General features: G+C 42.9%; 1 protein-coding gene across 1 annotated transcript in view; it reads left to right on the top strand.

Moving 5' to 3' along the window:
• COL4A5 (collagen type IV alpha 5 chain) overlaps nucleotides 1-17,127 on the top strand; it is a 123,396-nt gene that overhangs the window by 26,736 nt on the left and 79,533 nt on the right. The window contains exon 2 of the mRNA XM_081336306.1: nucleotides 13,302-13,361. Within this exon, the coding sequence (XP_081192432.1) occupies nucleotides 13,302-13,361 (60 nt within the window). The remainder of the gene's footprint in view (nucleotides 1-13,301; nucleotides 13,362-17,127) is intronic.

Raw genomic sequence — 17,127 nt, forward strand, 5'->3', positions numbered from 1 at the left:
GTAAAATCCACAAGATCATCTCTCGTTTTCTTAATGCAAAGATTAGGAGGCAAGGAATCCGCAACCCTGAAATGGTTTTTTTTTTTTATTTTAATAGCTAAAATCTGGGTTTCCTAAAAGGCTAAAGGGCTTTGCCGAACTTGGCTAGCATTGACTCTTTCGGCAACTCCGTGCAGTTCGGTGAAGCTTGCGTTTGTTATAAAAACATCTTTCTCTGTGCACGTTGCTTAAAATGCTGAACTGTTCTATCCCCAAGCCCAGTAAATATTGGTCCCTGTTATGTTGAAGTACAGGTAGTTCTTGACTTACATCCAGTGGCGTAGCGTGGGTTATCAGCACCCGGGGCAAGGCAAGTAACTTGCGCCCCCTAACCCGTGGATTTTAGCGGCGACCCGGCGGCTCGGATCGGATTCGCACAGCCAGCACTGCAGTGAGAAAGAGTGAGTGAGCCAGGCAGGGGCAGAGAGCTGCGAGTGCGAGCGCCCCCCCCCAGATGTTGCGGCCGGCCCCCCCTGCACCCCCCACGCTACGCCACTGCTTACATCTGTTCGTTTAGTGACTTGGGACCGTTTTTCACACGACCGTTGCAGCCTCACGGTGGTCACATGATCCAAATTCAGACGCTTGGAAACCGAGTCGTATTTATGACGGTTGCAGCATCCCGGGGTCACGTGACCTTCTGATAAGCAAAGGCTATGGGACAGCCAGTTTCGCTGAAGAACCGTGTTAGTAAGTTAACAGCTATAGTGATTCACTTAACAACTTTTGGCAAGAAAGGTCATAAAATGGGGCAAAACTCACCGAACAACTGTCTTGTTTAGCAACAGAAATTTTGGGCTCCTTTGTGGTCGTACGTTGAGGACTACCCGTAATTCTAAGTAAACCGAAACATTTTCTCCATTCGTGCAGAAAAAGTAAACTCAATAACCAATTAATGTTTGGGCGTGGGTGGAATACATGCTGGTTTATCTTCAGTAAGGCACGTCAGAAGGAGAGGGAAGTGATAAGTCACCAGCAGTCCTGCAAACCTGGGTCTAAAGAGGAATCTTGCCATTTGGCTGCTGAGAATGGAAATTTACAGCAGTGGCCAAGATGACATTCCTCCGGAATAAAGTGCCAGTTGCTTTAAATCTGAGATTAACTCTTGGCCTGTATAGTTTCCATGGCAATAATATGGAAATTGTGATGCCATGGCACTTTGCGCCACTGGTAGCTTGTGTAGCGACTGTGAGGTTAGTGCCCATGTTTCACTGGCATATGTTAGAACAGGTAGCTTACACTGATCAAAAACTGTCAAGGTAATGATTTAGAAGCTAACCAGCTGATGTAATGGAAGATGTATGATGTAATGGTGGGAATGACTCAGCAGGGTCTGTGGCCCTTTAAGAGCCTGCTGGTTCTGTGGCTCTTTAACAGCTTTGTATAAAAGGGAAGGCTCCACAGATGTGTGCTCTCTCTTCTGCTTTCCTCCTGTAACTGCTATGTGTTGGAGCCTGCTGTATTAACACGTGTATGTATATTGTTCCTGGTGTATGATATTGTAGCTAGCGTAAGATAAAGCACCATTTAATATAGATTATTGTGTTTACTCCTATAGATCAGAGGTCACCAACCTGTGGGCTGTGGTCCACTACCGGGCTGTGGCCTGCTGGCCACCAGGCCGCGGGACAGGCTGGCCAGTGCACCCACTCATCCCCACTTGTGCTAGCGCCATGGCCGCACGGCCTAAAGGGGGCACTGCACAGCCTAAAGGGGGCTCCACACAGCCTAAACAGGGCTCTGTGTGGCCTGAGTCTCTTGAGAGAAAGGCGGTATATAAATTAAATTAATAAATAAATTAATAATAAATAAATGGGGCTCCACATGGCCTAAACAGGGTTCTGCATGGCTTAAACGGGGCTCCGGGTGGCAAAAACAGGGCACCATGTGGCCTAAACGGCACCATATGGTGAAAACAGGGCAGCACTAATGCCCACATGGCAAAAATGGGGCAGGGCTATAGAGTGTCACGTGGGCACTAGCGCTGCCCTGTTTGTGCCATGCATATGCGTAAAATGCTTCCCTTTCCCTCCAGTCCGCCAACTGAGAAAGGTTGGGGACCTCTGCTGTAGCTAGTGTAAGATAAACCACCATTTAATATAGACCACTGTTTACTGTGTTTACTCCTGGGTTATCTCAGTGCAATAAGACGGTGCATGCGGTGACAAAAACTTTTCATCAAGGCATCACAAGCCAAGACAGAAAGACCTGCACATGGATTAGAGAACAAACAGAAATATGCGATGCCATCACAAGAGTCAAAGAACTGAAAAGGAAGTGGGCTGGTCACCTAGCAAGAAGAGCTGATGGCAGGTGGACCAAGACCAACCCTAGAATGGATCCCACTTGATTAAAAAGAGTTCATGAAGGAGACCTAAAACAAGATGCATTGATGACGTCAGCAAGCATTGCAGGCCCAACTGGCAAAGGAAAGTCCAGTTGCCGTCTGAAAATGCACCTTTGGGATAACTATGACTCGGATGACTGAGAATCTACATCGGGCAAAGGAAAGCTTAAAACCCTATTGGTTGGAAACATGCAGAAGAGCCTTCATCCTGCAGTGGACAGTGGCTAAAATGATGGATATGGAAATGGTTTGCTTCTCAGTCTGGCCTATAGTACCTTAAGATTTGGCCTGTTCAGCTTCCAGTGATAACAGAGTTGGGTAAATGTTATCTATTGGCTAAGACCTCACATGGAAGAGAGATTAGCTGGCTCCACCAAGAGTTCAAAGATAAAACTCCGGGATGTGGCAGTCTGCCAGTAATATCATCTTCCTGCAGGCCAGGAATGCATGTTAGTGGGGGTACCATGTAGTATAGCCTGGGAAAACCCATTTAGCTAAACCGCTGATAGTTAACAGCTCTTGAAGGCCAAAGAGCATCGTATCCTACTTGGAAGCATTTATCTTGTCTTCTTGGTTACTCTCTAACTTTATCTAAGGAAGGAACACCGTATTATCTATCTCTATCATCTTCTGTGGATAACCTGAGGATTCCTTGGGCTGATAAAGGAAATCCTGATTTAAAAGAGACAATAAAAGGAGATGAATGAGTGGGGGAAGCAGATGATAAGGCACAGGAGAAACTACAGAAAGTAAACTTGGATCTTTCCTGGAAGCAGGATTCAGCTGACCACCAGGAGAGCTTTAGAGTTGCAAACTCATGCTTGCTGATCTGGGAAACGGCCCCACTGAATTCACTAGGACGTATTCAAGTAAGAGGAGCTATCAATGTATAAATTATTTTTGTTTTACGCCGGCCTGGGAACTTCCTTCAGGATTCAGATTGACGTAGACTTGGCCGCGGGCCCTTGATGCATTCTGAATCTCTCTGCCTGCCAGGCTTCCTTAATTAGCCAGTATGTGGAGGCTGATCGATAAAACTGACCTGCCAAAATGTAAAGCATCTTAAAGATCACAAGCGCCGTACGCAGCAGAGCCATGAATGGGGCACCTTGTTAAGGTCCTAGGCTTTGAGCAAGTTCTTTTATCATCGCCTTTTGAATTCATTGAAGGAAACCCTCTTTTCTGTACAGCAGGAGTGGATTTAGACTTAATGTCATGCCCGGTTGGAGCAAAATAGCTTCCTTTTGAAGTGACTGGCAAGTGAGTTAATATGTGTACATAGAAAAAGGAAAAAAAAAGAGGCCTTGAGGGGCTTCTTTGTAAGATGTCAGGTGAGGAATTACTTTTGACCTTCTTCCTGATTGGAAGAACGGCTCAAACCCCCTTTGACTGCCGAAGGGCCGAATGTAAAGCACTCTTTCCCCCCCCCCCAAAATGTCCCTAATTGTTTCATTGAAAAGCATTTGGTGAATAAATTGGATAGGCTCGTGGGACCAGGGCTTCTGTAAATATTTGAGGGGAAACTCTGCTTCTAAAACTCGAAAAGTTCAGGCCAGAGACTTTGAGACTTGAGGCGATTTTTCTTTTTCCTTCAGCCGCGTTGCCACTCACGCACCCCAAATGTTCTTGATAAAAAAAATCGTATAATCACATTAGAGACTTACTAAATTAAATCAACTCTTTTCCTTTGGTGCCTGCTAGCTTTTCTAAGCCCAACCCCTGCCGTTCCGTAAGTAAAAGGTTATGATGGGAAGAAAACACAGTACAGTTGAGGAACAGTTGCAAGATGATGGGGCTTCGTGCCCAATTAACCGGGAACATGTGATATTTCTCTCCTTCCCATTTGCCTTGCCTTTCATTTAAATGGAGAAGGCTGGGTGTTTCTGCCATCTTGCACAGGCCAAAGATTATTACAGGAAGCTCCTGATTACTCATGTTGTTTAAAAGTCCAAACAAATACTTCCGTTGTCCAGAATTAACATTCCAACTCTACTCTACACCATTCACCTGTTATGCATAATGGAGATTCTTCAATCATTGGTTTCAACTAAAGAGGACTCAACTTGATTGCACCTACTAGATGAAAAGGTGGCCGTACAGGTGGAAGGCCTGTTTGGAAGTTTCCCTGTACTGGGGGGGGTGCCATCAAAATATTTTTTCCACCTCACATTTCTGCGCAGAAGCAGATGCATTTTAAATATCCCATATCACGTTGTGGGTTTGGAAGCTTAGAAGAGTTGGTTAGTAATTGAAAGAGATACCTCCAGAGAATCCCAGGGTTCTAGGTTACGTCTCAGTTTGCCTATATCACTTCCCTACTTTGAGCACCTTTGAGTATCGGTGACCGTTTGACTTCCAGGTACAACTTAAGGCAGGGGCATGCAAACTGGGCAACTTTAAGACCCAGAATACCCCAGCCAGCCACGTTGAAGTCCACAAGTCTTCAAGTTGCCAAGGTTGGAAACCCCAATTGAAGGTGTTGGTGACCATCTTTGAAACTATATTGGTGCAAGATCTCCTCCTGGTTTACTTGCCTACCCACTGATGCACTGATGATGTTATCTAGTTTGGATAATGAAACATCTGCAAGAAAACAACCAAGCTCAGAGAGCTATGAATATTCTCCTCTGTCAGTACATGGTTTATGGCTTGGCATATCGTATGAATATTTGTGCTTAATTCAGTGAACCAGGGTTGAGTGAATCGTAGCTTAGCAGAGTGGAACCCCAGTGGATGCCTTCTGCTAAAAGAATACATTGGGCAATATTTTAAATTCTTCAACTGTTGATTTCAAAGTCCTTGAATGTAAGATGACGTAGGGAAAAAATTGTTTGAGGTATAGGAACGTATCTGGATCAGGCTGTTTGCATAGCTGGTTAAAATTAATGGCTTTTTAAAAAAGCAAAACAATTAGCATAGTGCAGATCTTTTCTCAAACAGAAGTTCTATTCTCTCTGGGTTTCCTTGAGAGAGGGAAGAAATTCTAACCTTGTATTTCCAATGGGCAAGAGGGCTATTTTCCCCAGCAAAGAAGACTGTTGGGTCCCTCCAAAGAATGATGCATAAAGGAGTTGTAATATTTCTGGAGGAAGGAAGAAAAAAATTTTGTTAGCACAAGAACACCTTTAGAAATATGGTTGTAATTCAAGATAGGAACGGTTGCTGGAATTGGGTATGTCTAGTAGTTTAATGAGGAGAAGGGCGAGGGGCGACATGATAGCTGTCTTCCAATATCTCAGGGGCTGCCCCAAAGAAGAGGGACTCAAGCTATTCTCCAAAGCGCCCGAAGGCAGGACAAGAAGCAACGGATGGAAACTGATCAAGGAGAGAAGCAACCTTAGAACTAAGGAGAAACTTCCTGACAGTTAGAACAATTAGCCAGTGGAACGACTTGCCTCCAGAAGCGGTGAATGCTCCAACACTGGAAGTTGTTAAGAAGAGACTGGGCAGCCATTTGTCTGAAATGGTATAGGGTTTCCTGCCTGAGCAGGGGGTTAAACTAGATGACCTCCAAGGGCCCTTCCAACTATTACTATTATTATTATTATTATTATTATTATTATTATTATTATTATTATTATTATTATTATTATTATTATTTATAGTAGATCTTAATTGCTTGCTTAAGGATTTAGTACATAGGACAACTAACTGCAGCACACTCGACCAGGGAGAAGTTGGTCCATCAAGAATTGAGGATTTGTTTAACTATATGTAAAATATTTAAAGGAAAACAGCTGGGCCAGGCAAGCTGCCATGGCCCCATACTGCTTGTGCAGCTTAAGAGTTGTCCAAACATTGCTTCTTTCATTTTGAGGTTATGATAAACCCCAAACTGTGTGTATGTACTAGGTCTCATTAAGCTACAGGTGCTCTGTAAACACTTCCATAGTGTAGTCATTTCCTTTGCAAATCAGAAGCTTTGCCAGAGTGAAAAATGTTCCATGTCTTTAACCCACTTGTTCCCCATAACTGTGCAGTGGTTAAAGTGCAGTGTGTGTGTGTGTGTGTGTGTGTGTACATACTTAGAATATACTTATATACTTAGAAGTATATAACTCTAAGTGCTATTGCTATATAATAGCCATGGTGACACAGTGGTTAGAATGCAGCATTGCAGACTAACTCTGCCCACAGCTAGCAATTAGATCCTGACTGCCTCAAGATTGACTCAGCCTTCCATCCTTCCGAGGTTGTTAAAAGGAGGAACCAGATTTTTGAAGGGAGTATGCTGACTCTGTAAACTGCCCATACAGTGCTGCAAAGCATTATGGGGTGGGTATATAAGCCTAAACACTATTGCTATAATGGGTCAACTGCCCCAATGTTGTAGGACTGCAGTTCCAAGCCAGCACAGCAACTCTAATTTATGTCACTGAGAGTTGGAGTTTTGGTATATCTGAAGGAAGTTCTAGAGCAGAGGTCCCCAACCTTTTGGGCACCAGGGACCGGTTCCGTGGAGAAAGGTTTTTCTGTGGACCGGAGAGTGTGTGGTTTTGTGTGCTGCTTGCATCCCGTGGAAGGGGCTTTGCTTGTTTGTGTGGCCCGGTTGCTGGCATGCTGTGGCTCTGTGCTGGTCCACAGACCGGGGGTTGGGGACTCCTGTTCTAGAGTAAAGGAAGACCATTTGAACCAAAATGCTCCGAGAAACAATGGCTGAAAACTGAAAGCTGACAAGGAAGGAAAGAGCAGTGATCTCATTGGAAAGATGGGGACAGAATTTTGGCCCAGAATATAAGCGACTTCACAACTAACAACATAAGCTGCCAGTTGCTGGTTCTAAATCTGGCTAACCCCAAATACAATAGTCTTTTTTCTAGCTGAAAAGGTTTGGCTAACCCTAACTCCCAGCCTTGGGAGAATTGGTGGCAGACAGAGTAGAGAGGGTTTAAGGTGTGCCCCAAGATTGGAAAGCACTTTCTGGGAAGTTCATTCAACCAGAGGATGGAAATCTAAGCTTTTTGCAAGATTCCAAACCTTGCTAGCCTCTTTCCAAGCACCTTAGGAAACATGATCAAGTGCTTCCGTCACAAGGAACATTTCATAAGTTGCCTGTCCTACTTTGGAGTTCTGAGAGAAGTCATCTATCTGTCTGTTCTCCAGGACTCCACTAGGTTAAAAGGAACAGAAAGAAGTAGAGGTTTTGACTTTGATCTGCTACTGGAATCAACTCTGCTTGTTACCAACATACTGCCTTTGACAAATTGCTCCTGAAAGAATACAGATGTTGGTCGAGGAAAAAGAAGAAGAGGTAAAACACTGGTCTTGAGTTTTTCTAAGGAGAACTTAGAAAAATAACATCTGAGTTTCATTTGGGACTTTGACTTCAGTCCATGGTCTCTTGCTGAAGATTGGAGATGCCTGCTTATAAATCGTGTGAGCGTGGGAATATTTCTCATAAAGGAGAATATTTGTAGCCCGGGATTGACATCCTACTTCAAGGTGTTCTTCTGCAGAAGAGGTTTCTGTTTTTTTCTACACATTTGCAGGAGGTGTGAGAATTTCCATCAACTTCTTAGAATTTCTTTTTGAGCTTCCTCTGTTGATTAGAAGGGAAGGCAAGAAACAATGGTTGGAAACTGGTCAAGGAGAAAAGCAACCTGGAATTAAGAAGAAACTTCCTCACAGTGAGAAGAATTAACCAGTGGAATAGCTTCAGATGTTGTGGGTGCTTCATCACTGGAGGCTTTTAAGAAGAGACTGGATAGCCATTTGTCTGAAATTGTATAGGGCAGTGATGGCGAGCCTTTTAGAGACTGAGTGCCCAAACTATAACCCAAAACCCACTTATGTATCGTTGGGTGCCGGGTGGGTGTGGCCCTTTGGCTGGGTGCGGCCCATTGGGTGGGCATGACTGCGATGGTAATGGCAGACTGGGTGAGACTAAAAAGTTCAATCAATCAATTCCAACTTGGCGAGCTATTTTTTTCCAGCAAAAAGTTGAAATTGATTGATTGATTAACCTTTTTTTTTTGCACATGGCAGCGGAGGCCTAAAGTGAAAAGGTTTTATAAAACCCAGCTGAAGGCCTAGGACTGGGGCAACGGCACGTGTGCCCGCAGAGAGGGCTCTCTATGCCACCTGTGGCATGCATGCCATAGGTTCACCACCACGGGCATAGGGTCTGCTGCTTAAATGGGCTGGGTTGGAGAACCTCCAACGTCCCTTCAAGCTCTTTTCGGATGGATGGATGGATGGATGGATGGATGGATGGATGGATGGATGGACGGATGGATGGACGGATGGGTGGATGGGTGGATGGATGTGGCCAAGGAGATATTCTTAATGTTTTTACTTACTTGCTTCTGTTGCTCTGTACCTTCCTAGCTGTCCCAGGTTCTCCGTCAGAATAGGTCTCCTGGGATGAGTTCCTTTCTGGGGTCTTCTGAGAATAATGGAGCCTGGCAACTACTGTAGAGAGACCATGGAAAGCTGGAAAAGTGGTTTGTGTAACAGGCTGGATATTCATGCCACTCCTTAGCCACCTCATCACTGAAATGCAGGAACATCACACGGATCTTACAAACTGACTTCCTTCTAGCACTGCTGATCTTATTACCTAGTTAGGGTAATGAAGCATCTGCAAGAAAACAAGCCAGCTCAGCGAACACCAAGGCCACACACCTCAGGCCTTTCTTTTAGACTTGGGATCAGATGTTATGGAGGAATTGGGGGAAGGGAATTCAGTGACAGATTTCCAACTCACCTACCATGAGCTGATTGGTTTAAAAAGTTAATTTTTAACCCTTTCCTGGAGGGGGATGGTTTTTTGGCAATCTACCGTGTACTGCCTGTAAACTACTGGTTTTAGCTTGAAGGCTGCATAATTTGCAGATGAGTTTGCAGAGCAGTTGGCAAATTGAAAAGGGCTTCTGACATTTTTTTTTCTTGTTAATGCAAGAACCACTTTGGTTAGTACCTGCGCTGATTTTAGGATCCATGTCCTCTTTCTTCTTTCTTGCTTAATCTGGCTATTGCCCATTAACCTAAGCTTGTTATCTAAGCCCAGTCTTTGTGGGATGCCGTTTGGCAATTTGGTAGATTTCAACAGGTTCTGCTTAAAAATTCCAATGCAGCATGTGAATAGAGGGAATTTATGCAGGAGAGTTAATTTAAAAACATGGTATAATTATCTGCATTGATACTCGGAAACAATCCTACGAAGTTCAGGATAGAGTATTTCCTTGAACAATCCAGAGTACATCTGAATTTAAATATCATGAGGTTAATCAACTAAGATTTTTAAAAAAATATATTATTTGGGTGAAATCTCGGTCTGAACTCAGCCCTGTTTTCGAAGGGAAATCCACCTTCAAACATTTTACTTGAGTCTCTATGGATAACTGTATTTATATGTTTTATGCATTTGCAGTGTGCAGCTTTGTTTTTCACTTCTGTATATCTTAAACACTCCATTTTTCATAGATTAATCGGTACTTTACTGAAATGGCTTCATTGTTTCATGGGCCTCTTTCATTACTTCTTAATGTTTGGTTGGTTGAAATAGGCTTTTGAAGTTATTTCATTAAGTCTTATTTTTCTTTGAGCGGTTTTAGGTTTCTCCTGTGCTCAATTATTTTATTTTATGTATTTTGAATCTTCTTTGGCATATTTAGAAGAGCAATGTGGAACTGCAACAAGAAATATGAAATTAGGAATGGAATTAAGCCAATGCCTCTAACATTTTATTTGTTGACCTATTCTGAATTCACTTTGAATGCTGATGTGATTTTTTTTCCAAAGAAGAAACTTTTAAGAGGCAAACGCTGACATGAGTAAACAAGAGAAGGTGTGAATTTCTCCTCCTCTCAGTATTTCTGGAATTTCTCTGAATTGTCTTTTGGGTGCTCTCCGAATTGTTTCTAGGTGAATTTTCTTTTTGGAGAACTTGAGGAGTGCTGAGATTGGAACGTTTTTTTTATTATTATTATTTAAGTAAACCACTTTGCAACTATAAGTAGAAAGCTCCATCTATTGGCTAGAGATTAGGTTGCAACCACGTCTATTTCTTATTATTAATATAATTTTCTTGCAGCTTTGCTGCACATTGTCCTCATTTTAACTGCCTTACTTGGACAGTCCTTTAAGATGCTTCTAAGTCAAGTAGTATAAAATGCAATATATAAACAATTTCCTCAAGAGGGAACAACTGTTGAGCAATTCTGTCTGCTCCAATTATTTAGTAGTTTAACTGCTCTAATCATGACTTGCACAGCTGGCTAGATTACGTGCAACTCAGAGGTGAGAGTTGGTGCCATATTTCACTGCATTGCTACCCTTCCAAAGGCAATATTCATAGGAAGAAGAATTGGGCTAGTAAAAAAAACAACCTGGCCACCATTTTTTGTTCAATTACAAGGTCATATTACAGCTCAAATTTCCTTAAAAATGACTTTGCCAAGTGCAGGTCTTTGCAAAGGGAAATGTTTTAATTAATTTTAAGGGTGTGTCCAATTAAGTTGTTCTTCAAAAGGGTTTGAATTATTACACACAAGTACTTACCTGAAGAGGCATTCCCAGACTTCTTACGGCACATATAGTCCTTGAGTTACAACTACAGTGGGGGCCAGCGTTTCCATAGCTAAGCAAGGCAGTTGCTAAGCAAGTCACGTCTAATTTTACAATCCCTTTGCCATGATTCTTTAGTGAACCATTGCAAGTTGCTAAGTGAATCCTGAGGTCAGTAAGCGAATCTGGCTTCGCCCATGGGCTTTGCTTGCTAGAAGTTGGCCGGCAAGGTTGCAAATGGGGAACACGTGACCCCAAGATGCTGCAAACATTGTAAAAACATGCTGGTTGCCAAGCACCTGAATTTTGATCACCTGACCATGGGGATGTTGTGACGTTATAAGTATGAGGAGCAGCAGTAGAAAGGCACTTTTTTTCAATGCTGTCCAAATAGTCACTAAATCGGGGGTTGTAAGTCAAGGACTAGCCGTGTAAGAGGAAAGGATACATTTCTTTCAGAACCCTTTCTTTTATGGACCTTGTGCTTCCAACTGCTGGATTGTGGTCCCTGGATTTCCCCACCAGGAAGCTTAACTTGCATGGGTCTATCTGTATAGATCATCCCAAATGAAAAGCAACACACAGGTCTCTCTCTCTCTCTCTCTCTCTCTCTCTCTCTCTCTCTCTCTCTCTCTCTCTCTCTCTCTCTCTCTCTCTGTGTGTGTGTGTGTGTGTGTGTGTGTGTGTGTGTGTGTGTAGTTACTGGCATGACTGATTGAAGATCAGGATCAGTTCTTGCCCCAGGAACTGCCATGTAAGATGCAGTCTGGCTGAATGCACAACAGAAAGACAAAGAATTCTGGTATAGTTATATGTGATCAGGTGTTTAGATAGATAGATAGATAGATAGATAGAGAGAGAGAGAGAGAGAGAGAGAGAGAGAGAGAGAGAGAGAGAGAGAGAGAGAGAGAGAGAGAGTTAGATAGATAGATAGATAGATAGATAGATAGATAGATAGATAGATAGATAGATAGATAGATGATAGATAGATAGATAGATACAGAGAGAATATAGATAGATAGATAGATATAGATAGATATTGAGAGAGAGAGAGAGAATATAGATAGATAGATATAGATAGATATTGAGAGAGAGAGAATGTAGATATAGATAGATATTGAGAGAGAGAGAGATAGTTAGATATTGAGAGAGAGAGAGAAGATAGATAGATAGAAGATAGATAGATAGATAGATAGATAGATAGATAGATAGATGATAGATAGATAGATAGATAGATAGATAGATAGATAGATAGATAGATAGATAGATAGATAGATAGATAGATAGCAGGGGAGTCCCACCTTGGTAACTTTTAAGACCTGTAGACTTCAACACCCAGAATTCCCCAGTCAGCCATGCTTGAAGTTGAAGTCCACAAGCCTTAAAGATGCCAAGGTTGGTACACCCCTGATTTACAGCCACCGCCTCTCCCCTTGAATTGGCTGGCAGTGCCAGAATTAAGATTAGGGGTATGAGTAAACAGGTGAGGGCTCTGGGCACCTTTGAATAAGACAGCTATCTTGTGATGTTATAATAGTTGTACTAGGCCACAGAGCTGCTGAAGACTTTGAGGATGAGGAGAAGGATGATATTAAAGAGCAGAAAGGTGGATGATCAAAGTAGGGAGCTTTTGAAGTATTTGAGACATGGAAGGAACCACACTGGGCGTCTCAACGGCAGAAAACCTGGTCTTGATGATGACAGAACCAACAGATGGATTTTTGCTTAGAAGTGGGGAAACTGCCCTATTTTTGCAACTCTACAATGCAGAAGTAACCAACTCTTTTCCTACAGGCCCCCAGATAGGTCAATAAGTGAATAATGTGTTTTCTCTCCTTCTGTTATTCATGTAAACGGTTAAGTGGGCTTCTTCCTTGCTTAGTTGTGTTGCAATTGACTTTCTGTTTTGCTGCTCGCAATTGGGATTCTCTGCTTGCTCGGTGTTCGGTACGCCTACCGTGTTTAAAGTATGTTTAGTTCCACAGTTGAAGCAGTCCAGAGTGGTGGCTCCCAATTAACTTTTGAGGATTAATTCTTCATCTCCAAGGACCACAATATTTTATTTATTTATTTTATTTAATCCCATTTATATCCCGCCCTTCTCCGAAGACTCAGGGCAGCTTACAATCTAAGAAGCACAAATCAATGTGCTTAGCAATAGCCTTCATTCTATGTATATGCCTGCTTATTAGGGCTTTCGCCTTCCCCCCAAGCGGCATTATTACAAAGTCAGCTTAATTGCCCCCAACAATCTGGGTCCTCATTTTACCTACCTCAGAAGGATGGAAGGCTGAGTCAACCTTGAGCCTGGTGGGACTCGAACCTGCACTAATAGCAGGCAGCTGGTGTTACTTAAGGAGGCATTAGCCCACTGCTCTCACACTGAGCTTCTTTCTCTCCCTTCTAGGCGTGCCATGGGTGTTCTACAAGCAGTACCTGTGACTGTAGTGGACATAAAGGAGAAAAGGTGAGTCTGGAAGGAAGTGTAAATTCGTGCTAGACCTGGGGTTCCCAACTCTCAGTACGTGGACCAGCATTGGGCCGTGGCATGCCAGAAACCCCCATTCACGGGATGCAGGCAGCACATGGAACCACATCCCCTCCGGTCCGTGGAAAAACCTCCCTCCCTAGTGCACAAAAAGTTGGGGGCCACTGTACTAGAGAGTCAACCTGAAGAACCGCTTTACAGATGTTCCTCCAGAGATCTCCATACTTGGCGACTTTACCACTTGTGGACTTCAAATCCCAGAATTCCTCAGCCAGTAGTTGAAGTCCACAAGTGGTAAAGTTGCCAAGTCTGGAGAACCCCTTGCTCTTGGTGAAACAGATCAATCTGTTTTGCACACGTCAGTGATCAATGCTCCTCCATTGCTCGGAATGTCTTATAGCTGGTTAGAGAATGGTCTTTTCTCCACATCTCATAAGATCTTGTTGATCTCACCCCAAGATCTCTACAATCTCAAGCAAAACTCTCACACATCCTTTGACGGTCTTGATCAATTCGCATGCAAGACTGCTGACATCTTGTGAAACTTCAGCTATTTTTATTTTTGTTTAGTTAATTTTTATTTCATCCCAGGGGCCTCTGGGTTCATCAAGACATAGTTCCATGCCTGTTCTTGTATGTCACATTGTGAATTATACTTTTTTTATTACATATAGCTCTAGTGTCAAGTTGGTACAGATAAACTTCATGTGCACATGCAATCTGATTTACCCACCATTCCAATTCCTAATGAGGTTTAGCTTTGGCTTAATGTTAACGAGAAGCCAACCAGTGGTTTGAAGGCCATGATTGATGGCCTAGCACTATATACAAACTTGCTATGGCTTATTCTGCAAATCATAATTACACAGAGCATGACATAACATGGTGTATGAACCAGATCACTGATTTGGAGAAATCAGCTTTTAAAGTACATATCAACCAACAGTTAACTGTTTGGATCTGAAATTCCAAGCTAACTTGAAGAGTTTGAGTGTCTTCTATAATTTGAGGCGCTGTTACAGTTCTAGCACCAGCCTAACTTGGGCTGTCTGTTTTGAAGCATACTTTCAGGCCAAGCTATTTAGGAGGAGCACCATTTTCTTTCCAGGTGCTCCAGGGAATGAGGTCATAACTTGGCAAAGGTGCTTGTTGAAGGTTGACTGCAAATGTACCTGTGCCAAGCCCAAGGGTTTGTCTCTTTTTTTTGGCAAGGAAGACAGGTTAAATGAGGTTGCATTGCCCACAGTCCCAAGTTTTCCGATAAAAATAAGGGGCATTATAAAATGTACTGTTAAGACACAATTTTGGAACGAGAGGTTTGGAGAAAGCAAACAAGGTTACGCATTATCGGTGGGAATCTCAGAACTGACTAAAACAGTGGTGCGTAACTGGAATTAACTGCCAAAGGGGTTCTAGTCACATATTGCAATAAGCCACGTTTTATTTAAATGTGCAGATGAGATCTAATCTAATTGACATCCTCCCTCTGATTATTTTTTTTATTGATTGGGAGGGCATGTTCATTTCTGACTGAATTGTCCAAAGTCAATTCGGTGCAGAGTCAACACTTTAAATCTCCAAATGAAGGCTTCACACATCACCTTTAGTTCTACCTACGGTTTTGTAGAAGCCGCTTTGTACATAGCATTGAGGCATATACTGGTTTTAGTGCCATAATGTTGGGTGCATGTATCACATTTATGCTTAAAGTGATATGTGAACATTTTACTGCTCCCATCATCCCTGATCATCAAGATTGGACAAATGGTCTTCAAAACCCCTTCTAGAATGGATAACTATAAGCTGTAGATCAGGGGTCTTCAAACTCAGCCACTGGCTGAGGAATTCTGGGAGTTGAAGTCCACAAGTCATAAAAGGGCCAAGTTTGAAGACCCCTGCTGTAGATGATTATTCTAAAAATGCCATTCACCATGAAACTAATGTATTAGGGAAACATTTATTGTTGAGTTGTCTACCTGATTATAGTTTTTCCCCATGTATGTACAGATTTGGTAAGAGTAGACTGGTATCAATCTTGGAAGGGCTGCATCATTTCAAAGAGGTCCTTTGGACGTCCTGAGCAAAGCTACTGGCCAGCTTGCTTCTAGAAGCAAAGAGAAGCCACCCATAACCTTGGTTTGCTCTGTTTTCCAGCCAAGTTTTGGCAAGTGTGCACCTTACCCTTCTCCACTGGAGGAATCCTCTAAAAGTTCTTTGGCCTTAGCCTTTGTATCCTGTCAGTCTTCTACCTTGTTGAACGAGATTCCTCCTAAGAGGAGATCCTTGTAGCTGCTCTCCAGGAAGGAGTGTTGCAATTTGTTTTACGTGGGGCATTGCTCATTCTTTGCATTCCTTGCTGGGGCACAGATTGTCCTCTCTTGTGGCCAGGTGTTCAGCATCCCTGTTCTTCAAGAAGTCTTTTGAAGTTCACACTGGTTTTCCTTGCTAGAGAGCTAACATCTGTACAGCCTGCTGGTGTCTTGTAGTTCTTTCCTTCCAAAACAAGTGACCTTCGGAGTCAATATCTGCCTGACAAGCCTGAAGCTTAGCTGTCCTACTTGGTTTGTGTCAATATAACTGTTCAAAGACTTACCAGGAATTTGATCATTTTTCTTATTTCCTGTCTATCCTTCTCTCACACACAATGGCTGATAATTACAAGGAATTGAGATCAGAATTTCCATTGCTAAGCAAGGCAGTTTTTAAATTTCACAAAAAAGGTTTTTAACTATAATCGTTAAGTGAATCACAGCGGCCGTTGAGCAAAACATGTGATCGTTAAGCGAATCCAGCTTTCCCCGTTGACTTGGCTTGTTGGAAACTGGCTGTGAAGGTCCCATATGGAGCCAGGGATCCTGCAATGTTCATAAATACGTGCTAATTGCCAAGCACCCAAATTCTGACCACGTCACCATGGGGATGCTGTGACCTTTGTAAGCGCAAAGGCCAGTTGTAAGCCACTTTTTCCAGTGTTGTCGTAAGTGTCGTAAGTAGGAGCCTTGGTGGAGCAGTGGGCTAATGCCTCCTTAAGTAACACCAGCTGCCTGCAATTAATGCAGGTTCGCATCCCACCAGGCTCAAGGTTGACTCAGCCTTCCATCCTCCCGAGGTAGGTAAAATGAGGACCCAGATTGTTGGGGGCAATTAAGCTGACTTTGTAATAATGCCGCTTGGGGGGGGGCGAAAGCCCTAATAAGCAGGCATATACATAGAATGAAGGTTATTGCTAAGCACATTGGTTTGTGCTTAAATTGTAAGCCGCCCTGAGTCTTCGGAGAAGGGCGGGATATAAATGGGATTAAAAAAAAATGGTCACTAGATGAATACTGGTAAGTTGCGCAATGCCAATTCTGGCATTGTGGAGTACAGGCAGTCCTCGACTTACGGCCACAATTGAGCCTCAAATTTTTCTGTTGCTAAGTGAAACTGTTAAGTAAGTTTTGCCTCATTTTATAAACTTTCTTGCCACAGTTGTTAAGGGAATCACAAGTTGATAAGTTAATAACATGGCTGTTAAGTGAATCTGGCTTCTCCATTGAGTTCGCTTGTCAGAAGGTCGCAAAGGGGGATCATGTGACCCCAGGACACTGTGATTGTCCTAAGTATGAACCAGTTGCCAAGTGTCCAGATTCTGATCACCTGACCATGGGGATGCTGTAAAGGTCGCATCTGTGAAAAATGGTCATAAGTCACATTTTTCAATGCCATTGTAACTTTGAATGGTCACTAAACAAAGTGTTGTGAG

The sequence above is a fragment of the Vipera berus genome (genome assembly GCF_964194415.1).
Source record: "Vipera berus genome assembly, chromosome: 11".
In the NCBI taxonomy this organism is placed as follows: domain Eukaryota; kingdom Metazoa; phylum Chordata; class Lepidosauria; order Squamata; family Viperidae; genus Vipera; species Vipera berus.